Source organism: Sarcophilus harrisii, chromosome 2, assembly GCF_902635505.1.
Source record: "Sarcophilus harrisii chromosome 2, mSarHar1.11, whole genome shotgun sequence".
NCBI lineage: Eukaryota > Metazoa > Chordata > Mammalia > Dasyuromorphia > Dasyuridae > Sarcophilus > Sarcophilus harrisii.
Genome location: NC_045427.1, coordinates 603139287 through 603156756, shown reverse-complemented (window position 1 = coordinate 603156756; position 17470 = coordinate 603139287). Strand labels below are relative to the sequence as shown.

At 36.0% G+C, this 17470-nt stretch overlaps 1 protein-coding gene across 1 annotated transcript in view; it reads left to right on the top strand.

Annotated features, from left to right (window-relative positions):
- The first annotated feature begins 485 nt into the window (after positions 1-485).
- Positions 486-17470, top strand: part of SH2D4B (SH2 domain containing 4B) — a 113524-nt gene continuing 96539 nt past the window's right edge. Inside the window, exon 1 of the mRNA XM_031949369.1 lies at positions 486-717. Coding sequence (XP_031805229.1) covers positions 534-717 — 184 coding nt within the window. The 5' untranslated portion in view covers positions 486-533. The remainder of the gene's footprint in view (positions 718-17470) is intronic.

Sequence of the window (17470 nt, the reverse complement as noted above, 5' to 3'; positions counted from 1 at the left end):
GCAGGCAAACCTGTCTACTCTCTTATCTGTAGAAGAGAGATCAATTCCCAGAGGCAGGTGGAGTGACATAGATATTGCTGGTGTCGTTGTTACTTTTAGTTAGTAGATCACTTGACACTCTGCTGGCTGCTCCTCGAGGCTCCTAGCCTGGGGCTGGAGCCCTGCAGAAACTGAGAGAGGGTACAGCTGCTTCACCCATCCTTCCAGAGGCTTTTCTGCTGGGTCATGGCACAATTGGGAGTGAAAAGCATGGGGGCTGACTTGGTGGTATGAAGCAACCTCCTCAGCCACAGCAGCCCCTTCTCTCTCATCTCCCTTGCTCTCTTCCATCTGATATCTGTGACAAAATGAGCGGAACGGCTCTGTGAAGGCTAAAGGAAAGGGAAGATGTCTCTTAAAGGAGGATCTTGGAAGTCTAGAGGACATTGAGAAACAAGGAGGACAGGGGTCTTGGAGGCTGATCTGAGGGTCCTCCGGTCCTAGGGTTTGATTGGCCTGGACTGGAACCTGGTCCACCCTACCTAGTGGACACCATGCTGCAGCAGATACTGAGGGAAATGTACATTGACCCGGAACTCCTGGCAGAGTTGAATGATGAGCAGAAACACATCCTTTTCTACAAGATGAGGGAGGAGCAGCTTCGCCGCTGGCACGAGAGGGAGGCGAGGGCGGCCAGGGAGGAAGCCGAGGCGGGTGTGATGCGGAATTTCAGGCGAGGTAACGGGTTTCCTTGGCAGAGGAAGAAAACTAAGGGAATGGGTGGTAAAAAGAACAGAGGGATGCTGGGATCACAGAAAAGATCTTAAAAGTCATTACTCAGGAAATTTTGGCCACACAGGGTCAAATGACTTGTCCAAAAATTCTCACAGGAAGTAAGTGGGAAGAAATTGAATTTGAATCCAGTTCTTCTTACTCCAACTCCTGTACACTCCCCCTCCTCCTGTGCTGTCTCTATGTAGTATTTACTAGAGAGAGCTACTAGGAATTCTTAAAAAGTTCCTCCCTTTGGAATAGATTGTTATTCAGGGGTCCTCAAACTTTTAAAACAGGGGGCCAGTTCACTGTCCCTCAGACTGTTGGAGAGCTGGACTATAGTAAAAATAAAAACTTTGTTTTGTGGGCCTTTAAATAAAGAAACTTCATAGCCCTGGGTGAGGGGGATAATCGTCCTCAGCTGCTGCATCTGGCCCACGGGCCATAGTTTGAGGACCCCTGGATACAGACATCATATCTCCTGGGTTTTGCTCCCTTCAGACAAACAAAAAGAAAAAATATAGGCTGGGAAACAAAGCACCATCCCTGTTTTTGAACTTCTAGTCTTCCTAAACCTTTGTCTACTTGATAGTTTTGTATTGAGAGTCTAAGATGGTCCTATATTAGTACAGAAACTTTCTGAGTATGCTATCTACTGCCTCAGAGTGACAGAGGCTGTGACCCTTCTTCTAAGACTCTAGGTGAAGTCATTTAGGAAGACTTAGAATTCGCGGAGACTTGATTGAATCAGTTCCCAAAATTTAGATCTATATTGGACCTCAGAGGTCCTCTAGTTCATTCAGCTTATTTAACAGATAAAGACTGAAGGTAAAATAGAGTTTCAGGGTTTGAGGATAAGGTCTGATCTTGTGCAGAGCTGGAGAACTTAGTCATATGAGAAATAGGCTGTGGGAGTAAATGAGAATTCCTTTCTCTGAGGTTGGTCACTTATTTGAACCTCACTTGTTTCCAGGATATACTGTATTCTTACTGTTAATTCTGTACTTCATTTTTTAAAAAAACTCACTTCTTTCTGTTCCTGGTAGACAATTCACCATTTACTATTCCTCAAATGGGACAACTGGTGTCCCTTTCCTTCTTTCTTAACACATATCTGAGAACAAGAATTTTTAACTCTTTAGAATTTTAACTCTTGCTTATAAAAGACAAGATAGTCTGGTGGAAGGTAGAAGCCCTAAGACAATAGATTTATTATTTTAGTTATGACTTTGTGACTAACTAGGAAAATGATCTTGAGCCTCATTTCCTGTTATGAGCATTGGATAGAGTACTGAGCTTGGGTTCAGGAAGCCCTGAGTTCAAATCTAATAGCAGATACTTTCTAGCTGTGTAATACTGGGCAAGTCACTTAATCCTGTTTGCCTCAGTCTTATCAGTAAAATGAGCTGGAGAAGAAAATGCCAAACTATTCCAATCTCTTTGCTAAGAAAACCCCCAATGGGGTATGACTGAAACAATTGAACAACAACTCATTTTCCTTATCTAGATAACGCCAGCATTGCATTTAGGAAAGGGATGAGATAGGGACAACATGAAGATAAGTCCCCTGTGTAAGGTTTTGGGAGTCAAAATTCAATTGTATCAGAGCAGCCTGGGATCTGACTACTTAGTACAATATTACATTCATCTTACATTTCTTTGATGGCTTAATAAGAGGCAGCATGGAATAGTGGCCAGAACTGTGGATTTAGGATCTGGAGCTGTAGGCTCAGAATTTGGATTTGACTTATTGCCTCTTAGAGCTATGTGACCTTGGGCAAAATATTCTCATGGGCTTGATTGCCTCATTTGTAAAATGGGACACCAAGACAGCTTCCTTCACAAGGATGTCATGAAGTTTAGACTATAAAAAAGAGATGATCCATTTCCTTATTATGCTCCCATGGTCAATAAACACTAGACAGATGGATTAAATTCAGTCAGCAATTATTAAACAAGGTGATGTTGAGCCTAAACAAGGTATATGATCTTGTTCCTTGAAGTCAAGGAAGTCACAGATTGATTATAGAGATAAGTTTGTATTCAAAGAAGGGTAGTACAGAGTAATAACTGATCAGGACTTTGAAGAAGTACAGATTAAGGGCTGTAAGAGATGAGATGAGGGAGAGAGAATTTCTGATGAAGGAGATCAGAGCAGTTGTTATAGAGGAGGGAGTGCCTGAGAGGACCTTGAAAGAAAAAGAGGATTTCAATGGGCAGAAGAAAAGAGCATGAGAACATTCTTGGCTGAGAGGATGATGTGATCAGAAGCACAGAAGGGATGGGAAGAAAATGGTATAAAGGACGAATGTAAATTTCAGTGACTCTTTATAATCTTCAGGATTATTTAGAAAATTCTCTGATACTCAAAATACATCATAACCCAGCTCCTTCTACCAGCCCAGTCTTCTTCTACCATGTACTTCCCATCATGTACTCTATGCGCCGATGATACTGTCCTTCCTGTTGCTCCTTGAATTAGACACTCTGAATCGACTTCTTACGTGTCCATTGTCTTTTGTCCATGTTTGGAAAACTCTTGCTTTTTTATCTTTGCCTTCTGGCTTCATTGAATCCCCTCACATATTAGCTAAAGTCCCCTTATTTGATCCCCACTAATGCTGGTTCTTTCTCTCTATTATCTCCAATTTATCCTGTACACAGTTATTTTCAAGTTGTTGCTCCAGTTAGATTATGAGCAGAATTCATCTTTTTGCCTTTCACAGTGCATGGCACACAGAAGGAAAAGTTGCTGTTAGACTCTGGCCCCTAATCAAATTGGTGGCCGTATCCTAAATAATCCCAGATCACCATCATTTTACAAAAATGTTATTAATTCACTCCAACCAAATTCTTCTGTACAGTGTAGCCAATCATTCAACAATTGGATAGTTGGTTTCCAGTAATAAAACTGGAAAAAAAAGACCTGTTCCCTAAACAAATCCTCATTGACTCATCGATCAATTAGTCTGACAGGAAAATGGGTGGAATATGAAATAAAATTGGGAAGGGGGCTTGAAATTAGATTGTGAAGGGTCTTGAATTCTGAGCTAGCAAGTTTTCACTTTGTTAGGCAATGGGGAGCCTGTGAAGGATTTTGAGCAGGGGAATAATATTAGAGCTGTGCAGTAAGAGTATTACTTTGATAATAGGGTATGGAAGAAATTTTGGGGGAGAAGAGATTGCAGGCAAAGAGATCAGTTAGAGGGCTATTATAATTGTACAGGTGAAAAATTGTTCATGTCCGCAAAAAGTTAGCCTGTATAGTAATGCTCTGTCTAAATATGTTAACTGTTTTTTTAAAAAACATGATATATTATATATGTTATTTTACATTTATAACATTACACATATATGTGTATATACACATGTTTATAAACATGTATACATTCATACACATATACATTATAAGAAGCAGTGAATTCTGTAGGAACAACTTTATAAATAGGAGTTGTGTTCCTGGTCAATCAGATTTGGACTCTAAAGGGAGATTTGATCAATTAACCAACTAGTTTTTATTTAGCACTGTGCCAGTCACTCTTCTAAGAGTCAGGGATGTAAAGACAAAAAGGAAAGTGTTCATATCCTTGAGGAGTATAATATCAGAACAAATAACATATTAATAAACACAAAATATATATGAAGCAAACACAAGATGATTTTAGTAGAAGAAATGAGTATGGCGCTAGCAGCTGGATGGATAGTGGTGATGGAGTCATGAGGAAAGATCTTATCTAGCAATTGGTTTGCCCTCAGCTTTGAAGGAATCCTGGTGTTCCAAGAGCCAGAGTTGAGAAGGGAGCACATACATTTCAGACAAAGGAATCAATTTATGGCAAAGAAGAGAGTCAATATAAATAAATCTACATAAGAATCTGGGTCTGTAAGAGAGTCCTCATTACCTGATAATATTCTGAACTAATGCAATTACCTTTGCTGATAGAGTTATCTGGATCCTTCTCTCCCACTCCAGTGTGTTCTCTATTCAACTATCAAATAGATCTTCCTAAAATGACAATGTCATCTCCTTATTCAATAAACTCCTATGGCATCCTGTAATGATATATAATAAATAACTTTATTATATATGTTTATCATATAATAACAAATAATAAATAATAAACTCCTGTTTGACTTTTAAAGCTTTTAATAACTTGGCCACTTCCTAGCTTTCCAGTCTTAAATTTTACTCCTTCCCTCCATGTTGCTCCACATAGGTCCTATCATACTGGTGTCTTTGCTGTTCCTCCAACAAGACACTATTTCCTGACTGCAGGTATTTGCACTGTCTTCCACACCTGAAACTCTCCCTCTCTCATCTTTTTCCTGGATTCCTTCAAGTCTTGGCTACAGTTCCATCTCTATGAAAAGTCTTTCTTGATTTTTAATGCCAGCGTCTTCCCTATGTTATTATCTTCAATTTATCTCCTAGATTTCTTGTTTGTACATAGTTTTTATGTTTTCTCATCCATTAGACTATAAGCTCCTTGAGAGCAAGAACTGTCTTTTTGCATTTCTTTGTAGCCCCAGTTCCTGGCACATTGGCACTTAATAAATGCTTCTTGACTTGACAATAAGAAGAAATTAATGTATTAGAGTTGAGCTGAACACTGTGGAATCAGCAAAGAATAGAAGGAGGAAGTAATATCTGAATTCAATTGAATTGAGACAAGTATAGAGCATCTTGTTTCCTGAGCAGTACTGCCATTCCCTTCCTACACCCCTGTTAGAAAGCAAGAGAATTATTTTGGGATTTTATTATTGGAAAGCAACTATCCAATTGTTGAGTGCTTGGCTACACTGGCATAAGGTTGGTTGGAATGAATTAGTAACCTTTTTGTAAAATGATTGTGATCTGGGATTATTTAGGTTATACCAATTTGATTAGTGAGAGTGAGGGCCAAAGTTTAACAGCTCCTTTTCCTGATTTACATGGTCTAGTTTATAAGAGGACCTCATTACCTTATGTCTGAACTAATGCAATTGCCTTCCGACTGGGCTCCCTGAATCCAGTCTCTCCTCATTCTAGTCCATCTTCCTCTCAACCATCAAATGGATATTCCTAAAATGCAAGTCTGACTATGTCATTTCCCAACTCAGCAAATTCCTGGAGCTCCTTAGTAGTAAATCTTCTTTTTGGCTTTTATCCTGGAGTCAGGATTAAAAGTAAGAAAGCTGGTTTTAAAGAGGGTTAAAGTGACAGGTTATGGAAGAGAAGTTGGAGAAAAAAACTTCAGACAACCTGAGGTTTGAGGAAATTATATGACTTGCCCAGTGCTGTATAAGTAGAAAGTACTGAGATACAGAACTCTTTCCACTACAAAGAGCTTTGTTTACATGATTCTTCTATTCCAGGCTGGCTGCCACTGACCTGTTTGGGAGCCAGAGCTTTTGCTGAGGACTGATTGAGAGCCAAATATGGAGGAAAAGGTGATTGGGTAGGGGAGTGAGAGTTTAACTTTTCTGACCCTCCTTAAGTCAATAGACAATTATTATCTGTGGGAGCTAAGAGGAAAGAGATTGGGTAGAACACTATGATAAACCATTGGGCCAATCACCATATTGTTCTAAGATTGTGTCCAAAGATGAATTACGGTGATTTTTCTTCTTCCTTTTGTAGGAGAGATGTAGTAGAGAATTGTGGATAATCAGTCAGAAGAGCTGGGTACCACTTAAAAGACATAATTTGTGCTTGTAAAACCTTACAGGGTTTTATCATTGGTGGCTATTATTATTAGAATTATTGTTAGTTGATTTTTTAAAAATTATTTGAAAAAATAATAAGAAAAAAGATAAACAGAAAAGAAATAAAAACAAAATTAAGCCAAACAAACATTGAGAACATTGTCATGTGGCCAGCAGAGCATCAATGAGCATTCAAAATATATAATAACAAATTACCAGATCAAGAAAGTATATATATTAATAGAAGAAATTATATTTGTGAATATCCATTTTTCTTGACTTCCTTGTAAGTTGTTCTTTGTTTCTCTGCTGTGCAACTTATTTATTTTGTTCTTTCCCCCCCTTTCATCCCCGCCCCCAAACAAGCTACAGTTAAGAAAAGATATATTTAGGTATTCATATGTAAGCATTATTGTTATTTGGAAGAGGGAAGTATTGTGGAATAGTGGATAGAAAGTTGGCCTTGAAGAAGACCTTAATTCATATTGCAGCCTCAAGTTTTTTTTATTTCTTTTCTTTTCTTTTTAAAGATAATTTTCTTGGATAATCTTTGAAAGAAGACTAACTCCAGAATCAGATGGTTTAAATTTCATCTCTGATACCAATATGTCAATACTATTTTTGTCACTTTAGGCAAGTCACTCAATTTCCTTCTGCCTCAGTTTGTTCTTCTAAAAAATGGAGTTAAACTAGGTAGTCCCTGACTCCCTTTCAGTTGCAGATCTCTGACCTTATGAAACAACTTGTAATTTTTCATAGCAATCAACTGGCCATGAATAATCACCACAAACTATTGCTTCTATGAGCAAATCTGACTCTGGCATTTGTTTAGCATAGTATTGGTCAATGGAGGTTGCCAATACCAGAGCCTTTTGATTCCATTCTTGGATCTTAACCTTTTCATTGGTCTCATCCAAAAACAAATGTCTTTTCATTACATGAGATAAATCCAACGTACCTATTATCAGCCATTGCTGTTGCTCAGTAAAATGAAATCAATTTTTTTTCTAAAAGTGTTTCTGTCAGTTTTTGACCCATTTGTCATATACTTTGTTAATTAGCATTAATCTTGTTTTTGTTCTCTTTTTGACAAGAAAATATTAATCATTGTATAATTTACTTGGAAGCATAGATCCTGTATTTTGTTAATATTGTACAGGTTTTGATTATTTCTTTTCCAAATCTGTTGTGGTCCATTTAATAGTTCAAAATGTTTTAAGTTAAGAATGGTGTTACACAGATGTTTATTTTAGGATACTAGTAAGTCTCAATACATAATAACATTGTTTTCTCCTTAATTGCTTTATGCTTGGTGTCTTGCTTGGAGGAGAACAAGGTATTTTAAAGTATCATCTTTATTAACTGATTCTATTTGACTTTCAAGCATGAAGGCTTCATGCCCATCTTTCTTTGGTGTATGTTAAGAATTTTATATTTGTCAAGTCCAAATTACTTTTATTATCACTGGAGAAAGATTCCATGAGATAGAGGATGTAGTTAATGAGGTGGGTTTTTTGTTTCTGTTTTTGGGTTTTTTTTTTTTTTTTGGTTTGTTTTTGTTGTGGGTTGAGTTGAGCCAAATAATTAATTTAATGCTATCCAAGTACATTGTGATTAAGATGGTATGGTATGACTTCCTCTTTAACTTGAAAGCTGAACTCTTTACTACTTAGGAAAGTTGGCAGTGAGTTCAAAGCCAGCAAAATCATAAAAGGCTTAAACCATCTTTCTTGAAGGTACCACATTTTTATGTGAGTAAAACTAGGTGGTGGTGTATTGGTGATATCTTTCAAACTGAGAAAATTTTTCACATAAACATCAAACTCTCTATACTTGGGTCTATTTCATATATTTATAGAATATATAAATATAAGGCATGAATATAGAACTAAAAAACCTTATATAAGAATCAATGAAGTATAAGTATATATATATATATTTATATATATATATATATAAATACACATACATATATACATATTCATATATATGTGTATATCTATACACATACACACACACACATATATACTGTATTTTTGGGTGGCTTGTTCAATAATTATTGAATTGATACTAAGCTGTTCTTTGGATCACTGCCATCCCTTGGAACCTCCTTTTTGCTCTTTAGGAGTACATTTCCTTTTAAATGTTTAAAAGTTTTTTTTTTTTTTTTAATAATAAAGCTGCAGTGATTTTTATAGAATGAATGAGCATGTAATTTACCTATATTTGAAAGAATTCACAGGAATTATCATCTTTTGTAGAAGATTTGTTATATTTTTATAAAAAAAGATCATTTAGGCTTGTGTCTGAAAGGAAGATTTACTGTTAATTAATGTGGAGTTTCTGAACCAGTAATTATGGATTTTATCTGTGCCTATGACTTTCCAATTTTTAAAAGTAAAGGTCTTTGTCATTTCTTTTAATGTTAACTATTCTATCATTTATTATATTAATGTGTAGTGAAAGCTGTATTCACACTGGTAGACTGGGTCCCCGGGGACAAGGTTGCTGCTTTTCTCCTTAGAGTTCTAGGAAACTCCAGGGTGCTGGGGTGTGTGGGAACCTTTTCCAAAGTGCTTGAAGCCCACCCCCCACCAGCATGCTTCTTCCTATAGTTACCAGTAAATTAGTCAGCCAGACTTAACAATAATAATGTTGTGTTGTTCAGTCATTTCAATTGTGCCAGACTCTTCTTGATCCCATTTGGGGTTTTCTTGACAAAGACACTAAAATAGTTTGCCATTTCTTTCTTCAGTTCATTTTATAGATAAGGAGACTGAGACAAACAGGGTTAAGTAATTTACCCAGGTTTACACTGTTAGTAAATATCCAAGGCTGGATTTGAACTCTGGTCTTCCTAATTCCAGGTCTGACAATCTATCCATTGTACCACCTGGCTGTTGGAATAATAAGACCTAACATTTTTTTATAGTAGTGATTATGTACTAGGTAATGTTTAAGCACTTTTCAATTAATATTTTAATTGATCCTTCCCCTTCCAAAACCTTGGGAGGTAGGTGCATTAAATTATTTCCCATTTTACTATGAGAAATGGGAGAAAACAGAGATTAAATGGCTTGCCCACAGTCATATAGCCACTAAATGTCTGAGACTAGATTTGAATTCAGGTTTTCTTAACTCCTAGCTTGGTACTTTATTAACCATATCACCTAGCTTCCTCCAAGAAAGAAATACTTACTAGGATGATATAGTAAGGAAATTTGACAAGAAAAATCCCTTCAAACTTTCTCCCATCACTTTTCAATTTATACCTTCAATTCATTTGTTTGATGGCAGTAATCTCACCTGACAAGGGTATTGGGGTATAACATTTTGTTACTTACTTTAAATGGAGTGGGTGGATTCACTCAACACAATTGGTATACAAGTTTCCTATTTTGCATTGGATTTAACTGGAATTTTTATTGAGTTGAGTTTGCTGAAATTAGAGAAATGACTAGAAATTCCATTTCCTAGTTTTTTTTCCCTCTGACTTTTTCTTTTTATTTCTTAAACTTTTGTAGTTAAAAAAAATTGATTGATATTAAATTGTTGGTCTTCTTTGTATTGCTTTGAGTTCTTATTTCACTTAAACCCAGGGATTTATGAACTTGATTTTCAATTTTTTGATAACTATTTCAGTATAATTAGTTTTTGTTTTAATCTTAAATGTTTTATTTTATGTATTTTAGCATTATCCTGAGTAGGAATCCATAGGTTGCATCAACCTTATGAAGGGGTCAACAACACAAAGAAGTTTAAAAATCCTTACCTTAATCGTTTAATTTTTGCATTTAATTGATGATTAATGTACTCTCAAGTTTTTAATATACCTTTCCTTTATGGATTCTTTTTTATATTTTTTCATTTAATTGTGTGATATGAAATCACATTTTCAATTCGCTAGATATTGATCTCATCTTCCAGTGCCTTTCCATTCATCTTTAATAGTTTTTTCAAATCAGATTTATCATGGTAGTGTTTGATGCCTGTCCTTGAAAGTATTTCTTAGGAGCACTCTTAGTTATGGCTCTGATTATAAGCATGAAACAACATAAATATATTATCAAAGAGCTGTGCACACTATCCCAAAAGTTTGTGCCATTTTAAAATATTAATAGTTTTAAAATGGCATCAAGACTATTGCATAATCAGAAAAGAAGGTGAGATATAGTGAAAGTAAGTGGTAAGAAATGGACAACTTTTACTTTACTTTGGTGCTATGATAAATCAAGCAATAATAATGTCAAGACATGAAGTAGAAGGCCAGCAGCATGTTACATGGAGCCCTATGAAAAATTTTTGCAAGAAATGGACAAAAGGTGTATATGATGAGAGGAATGAATTTTTGTGATTTACATTTTTGAAAGGATTATCTTTGTTGTTGGGAACAAGGATCATTATTAGTACATTATTATTGTTATTACTATTATTACTTCTGATTTTATCTAGGAGACCTAGAGCAAGTAATAATAATAAGAGGTGTCAAGAATAAAGCTATTTAAGTTTTACAAAGTACTTAATGCACATTATTTCATTTGTGTCTCATGACAATTCTGAGAAACAAGTACTACATATATTATCATCTTTTTATGATAGACATGAAAAGTGATATTTGTGAAGCAATATAACTTCTTCAGGGCCATGCAGGTATTATGATTGGAGGTAGAATTTTGACTGAGACCTCCCTCCCCTGACTTCAAGTTGAATGTTCTTTCTATAGCAGTATGCCACTTTATTAATCTGACCCTTAGCTTCTTCATCTATAAAATGGGACTACCTTCTTCTAAGGGTTCTTTGAAAAACAAATTGGGTAATACTAGACACTTAGAAGGCACTTAATACATGTTTTTATTGGCTGATTGATAATAATAGATATAGTAATGGAAGTAAAAGTGCTTTGTAAACTGAAAAGCATATATACATAATAGGTCATCATTCCTGTCTGGAAATCAATCTTGGCCATTTTCAGTGGGGCAATTATATTTATATTTAAAAATACATTTTATGAATATCTTTTGTTTTCAGATAATGGTAATTTCACCCCCTCTTAATGATTAAACCCTTCACCATGACAAAGAAAGCCAATTAAGCAAAGCAATATGACAGTGACAGTATCTGACAATGCCTACAATATTTTGTCTTAGTAATCTAACTTTCTTCAGTTGAAGGAGGAGATGTATTTTGAGATTGTTGTTTTTCTTGTTATTTAGTGTTCAGCTTCCTTTTAGGCAACTTTGAATTTCTTTTATGATAATTATTATGTACATTGTTTCCTTGTTTATGGTCATTTCATTCACCATCAGTTCATTCAAATTTATCAGTGTTTCTCTGAATTTTTCATATTTATCACTTCTCTTTAAAATTTTTATTATCTTTTGTTTTTATGTCACTTTCATTTCCAAATATATATTTCTCTCACTATTTTTTGTTACACAGTATTATTCCATGTTTCATATGCCATAGATTTCTTCTTTTTTTTCTCCTTATAAGACATTTCCCAATCGATAGTCATCTACTTTGTTTCCAGTTACAAAAAGTGTAGTTATGGATATTTTGGTATACATTGGACCTTTCTTTCTATTATTGGCTTCCATAGAGGGAGAAAGTATATGCCTACTAATGCTGGGTCAAAGAGTATGGCTAGCTTAGTCATTTTTCTTATAGAATTACAAATTGAAAACCAGAACATTTGGATCATGTCACAGTTCGATCAGCAGGGTATCCTTGTGTATTCCTTGTGTAACCTCCCAAATGTAATGTTCCCATCTTTTGTTATCTTTTCCAATTTCCAATGGGAAGTGGGGAAGATTTGTTTTTGACAGTTGCATATGCACCTGTACTGATATTTGAGATGATCTAAAATCATCCTTTACATTCACAAACTAGAGGAAAGGATATGGAAGGAGTGTATCTGTGCTGGGCCTTTTTGTTTATTCTCTCTTTTTAAACGACAAATGACTTGGTCACAGAGCCTGATTTGTCACTAATAGATAAAAATAGAAAAAATGTCTTTTGAGCTCCACCCTCCTTATAATGCAATAGTATCCATCAGATAGTTTGGGTGACAGTTGCTCTGAGGGGAAGACAGATACCTAAAATGTTAACTGCGAAAATATTTATATGACAATTTGTCACACTGTTGACATCTACATTTCCATATATAAATTATACATTAAACTTATTCAGTTTTCTTGGAGCAAGAGACTATTTTATGGGCAATTAATTTTTTGATTTATAAAAGAATAAAAAAAGGGAGAAAATATACCAGAAATCTAAGGATTATATGCCTGAATTGGGCTCAGACATGTCACATTTCTCAACTTGTGCTGTTTTGGAATCTCCAGTGAAGATTCTAGAATTCTAGAAAAAAAAGAAACATATCCAGAAGAAGATTTTGAATTGTTTTTCTGCTTTATAAGGACATCTGATGAGATTTACAAGAAAATGACAGTGTCTTTACCTGTGGGGTTTTCTGATTCATTCTGTCCACACTTTGGAACTTTTATGATGTTTTTCTACTAGACCCACCAAATTAATATCAATAGAAGAGTCATAATTAGGATTTCCAGATGGAAAAAAAATTCAGATGAAGATGGAAGTGGGAGTGGGAAGGGCAAAGGGATGTTGAAGATATGAGTACCTGGTGGGCTGGAGACAGAATTCATGGGGATTGAGAAGACTGAATAACTGGGATACCAGGACAGTTGGGAATGGGAAGAGATTGAATAGAAAAGAAGACTGTGAACCAGGCACTGAATATATCATGGAGGAATACAGGGAATCAGGAAGTCTATAAATGATGGCAACATGGATATCACCAGGGTGGATGGAATAAACTTTAAAGGAGGAGAGAAGGTTGTTGAAAAGTGGTAGCAGAGAGATCTGAAGGTGACAAATGGAAAGGGGTAGAGAAAAAGTATTTATATAGCGCCTACTATGTGCCAGGCACATAGTAAATTATCTCATCTGATCCTCCCAACAACCCTGTCCATTTTCACATTATTATGTCCATTTTAAAGTTGAGGAAACTGAGGAAAGCAGAGGATACGGTGGCTTGCCTAATAGCAGTCTGAAAAGTGGGGAGTAAAGTATTTACTAATTCTTCCTACTCATGTTGTATATCTGGAGATGGTAGCAGAGAGAAAATCTGAAGTTGGCAATTTAAGGGAGCTGGAATGAAGACTTATTATGGCACCTCCTTTATTCCAGGTATTGAGCTAAGAGTTTTCCAAATAATATGCCATTTTATCCTCACAAACAACTCTATGAGATCGGTAATGCTATTTTCCCCATTTTACAGTTGAGGGAACTGAAGCAGAGATTGAATAATTTGCCCAATAAGAGTATAAAAGTGGGAGGTAAGGAATATGTTAACTCTTCCTAGTTATTCTCTACATCTGGGGTGATGAGAGAAAGAGCAGTTAACCAATGAAGTATGAAACATGGATTACAAACTCCTAAAGAGCTAGAACTCTGTCTTAGACTTCTGCATAAGGTATGACCTAGCATCCTTGCAAGACATGTAAGATAAAGATAGAATTTAAAGAGATCTTAGGAGCTTTCTAGCCCATGCCATATCATGATAAGGATGTTCCTACTCCTTCTCCAGCAAATGATTATCTAGCCTGTACTTGCAACCACCACCTTTCCAAGCAGTCTGCTCTAGTTTTGGTCAATAATTTCAGCCTATTCTTCCTAGTTCTGCTTTCTTTAGCCTACCAAAAACAGTATCATCCCTCTTTTAACATGTTTTAGTGTTGTTGAATCATTTTTAGTCGTATTTGACTCTTTCTGGCCCCATTTGGGGTTTTCTTGACAAAGATTCTGGAGGAGTTTGCCATTTCCTTCTCCAGCTCATTTTGCAGATAAAGAAACTGAAGAATTAAGGATTAAGTGACTTGTCCAGTCATACAGCTAGTAAGTATTGAGGCTGTGTTTGAATTCAGTTCTTCCTTACTCCAGGTCCAGTGCTCTATCTATTGGTACATTTAGATGTCCACAATGACCCTTTCAACATGACAGTTCTCAGTCCTCCTAAATAGATGAAAACAATTGTTATAAGTACTTTCTTTTAGATATTTTAAAGCTTGTCAATGTTCATTCTAAAAAGTGCCATCTAGAGCCTAGCACAGTCCTCTAGATATGATCTGATCAAGAGGACTTTTACCTTCCTCTTCACCATGTATCTAAAAGCATGCTGAGATTATAGTGCTTTTTTTAACTAAAAAAGTGCAATGTTCTACTGTTGACTGGTATTAAGCATAACTTTCATTAAAATCTTCAGATGTTTTTTTCCACAGGAACTTCCATGCTGATCCGTGGTCCTTAAAATGTGGTTCAGGGATTCCTGAGAGTCTCTAAGATGTTTTTAGGGAGACTGTGAGGTCAAAACTATTTTCATAATCATAGTAAGATGTTTTCATTTTGAATATGACAAATAATGATTGCTGTGGCCCATTCAAGCAAAAAAGTCCTGTGTGTGTATGTTTACTCTCCTCCAAAATCAGCACTTTCTCTGAACCTAGAATATTGGAATATTATTTGGACAACTGAGAGAAGAAGTGTCTTGCTCCTTTCACACAGTATATATATCAAGAAGTGGGACTTAAATACAATTCTTTCTGACTCTGAAGCCAGTTTTATCTACTGTATTTCTGTTCAGTTATTTTCACTTGGGTCTGACATCTGTGACTCCATTTGGGGTTATCTTGGCAGAGATACTGAAGTGGTTTGTCATTATCTCTTCTAGCTCATTTTACAGATGAAGAAACCAATTAAATGGCTTGTCCTGGGTCACCTAGCAAATAAATGTTGGAGGCCATATTTGAACTTGTGAGTCTTTCTAATTCTAGGCCAACATTCTATACACACAGCCATTTAGTTTCCTCCATCTACTACATTACACTACCTTGTAGAGAATAGGTTTTTAATAATTTAATTGAACTAACAAATGCTAGGGTTCTCAATTTTTTGTGGTCCTTCCTTTCTTCCCTTGTGCTTCTCCCCATTCTGGATCTCATTGATCAACCAAAATTAAGTTCCAGCCAAGCCCCACTTAGTCATTGTTCGGGCTCTGATTAGCTCAGAGTTAATGTAAATACAAATGGTTTCTGTTTTGTCCAGAAACCCTGAGAGTCTTTTCTCTCTGAGATTGATATATCCATATTTATCTAAATATCAATATTGATACATCTCTATATAGCCATATCTATAGCTATATTTTTGCTCTAGGAAAAGAGCTCATTCTTTGCTTCGTTTTTTACCCAGCCTTAATCACTGAATGACCATTGCTTCAGTCAGACCAGTCAAAGACCTTAGCTTAAAAAGGCCATGTTCTCCCACTGCATTCAGGGTCATCTTTAGTCCTGATCCATTTCTCGCCATTGGACTCAGATGGAGTATAAAGTGAGGCTGGTGACGTTACACAGCCCTCCCTCACTTAAATCCAATTCACTTGTATGTCATGGCCTTCACCTCCCTGATGTCACGGTCTCCTTTGAGAATGAACACAGACATCCACAATCCCTAGTCCCCCCAAATCTGCCTTGACAGGCTGGTGAAGTCTACTGAACTCTTCTCCAAATGATATTTTTAAGTTCATTAATTAAAATATAGAGGACCACAAAAGAAATCAATTATATTGAAATAAAACTAATGAAATAATAAAACATTAATTTATGAACCCCTATGCTAGAGCAATTATGCTTCACACCATTCCCTCCCTCATTTTAGTTTTAGGGTTTGACTGTCTTTTCTCTTCTCTAGAAGAAATTGGCCAATTTAAATTAATTGGTAGAGCTTAGACACCAGTACTTTTGGACATTGCTCCTAGATGGACGGTTCTCAGTTTTCTTCAAAAGAAAATTGTAAAAATGATAACAAAAGCGAAACAGTTCTGCCACTGGCTATTTGAAAGAAACTGAAAAGAAAGTAGGGGAGAGAGGAGACAAAAGAACTTTGCCTGTTGGCAGGTCCTCTGGTTGGCTGCAGGGACAATATTCTCTCACACATACTCCTTCTAAGGAAAGCAAGAAGACAAATTAGTAGCTAGCTTGGGAGCATAAACATTGGAGGAAAAAAAAAGACTCATTAATTCTAATTGTATTAAGATGCATTTTATTTAAATGAGAAAATGCTGCAATTTAGCAAGAGCTTAGGATAGTAATGGGGAAAATGTTCGTTCTTTATCACTTTGCAGGTTTCTGGCCACCTCCCTTTCAGCACCACTTTGTTATTCACTGCCAGACAAAAAAGGAGCTACTTTTCCTCATATTTAGACCCTTGGTTTTCTCATCTCTCCTCATCCTCATAATTGTGGAACACTTGCTCATAAAAATTCCAAATATATTTTTAATTTGCATTTGTGAAAAAAATTATGGAATGCTAAGTGAAACTAATGCTTCATTAAGAAGGATGTTCCTCAATCTCCTTGGCTGAATCTGTGAGTAATTTCCCTCACCATCTTCCCAGCTTGTAGTATGAGCTGGGGAGGGGAGGGAGGAGCTCATCTGAAAAGTGTAATTAATGTTCACTTCGTAGGGCACCCACCAGAGCTATACCCAATTAGGCATTTGATAAATACTCTTGTGTGGGAATAAACTAGGCTGCTTTTACAGAGAAGCAGAGTAGGTAGTCATTTTTGGTGGGATGCTTTCAAGATAGAACTGAGTTGCCCCCAAATCTTTCTCCCATTCAGATAATAATAAAGAGCATTTATGTGGTATATTAGAGCTTTCAGAATCCTTTATAGTTATATACACGATCTTACTGGTGCCCCACAGCTACCCTGTGAATTAGGTACTGAAAATGTAATTAGCCCCATTTTATAGATGGACAATCTGAAGCTCAGAAGTTAAGCAACTTGTTCAGGGTCAAGGAGTTAGTGCCTGTTAGAAAGGATTCAAACTTAGGTTTACCTGATTCCAAATATTCTATTCCTCTGCCTTAGAGAAGAATAAAATATTAGCATCGTATTCCTTTAGCCTAAATATTGTCCTTTTAAAATGAAGTGCCTCCATTTTGGGGACTG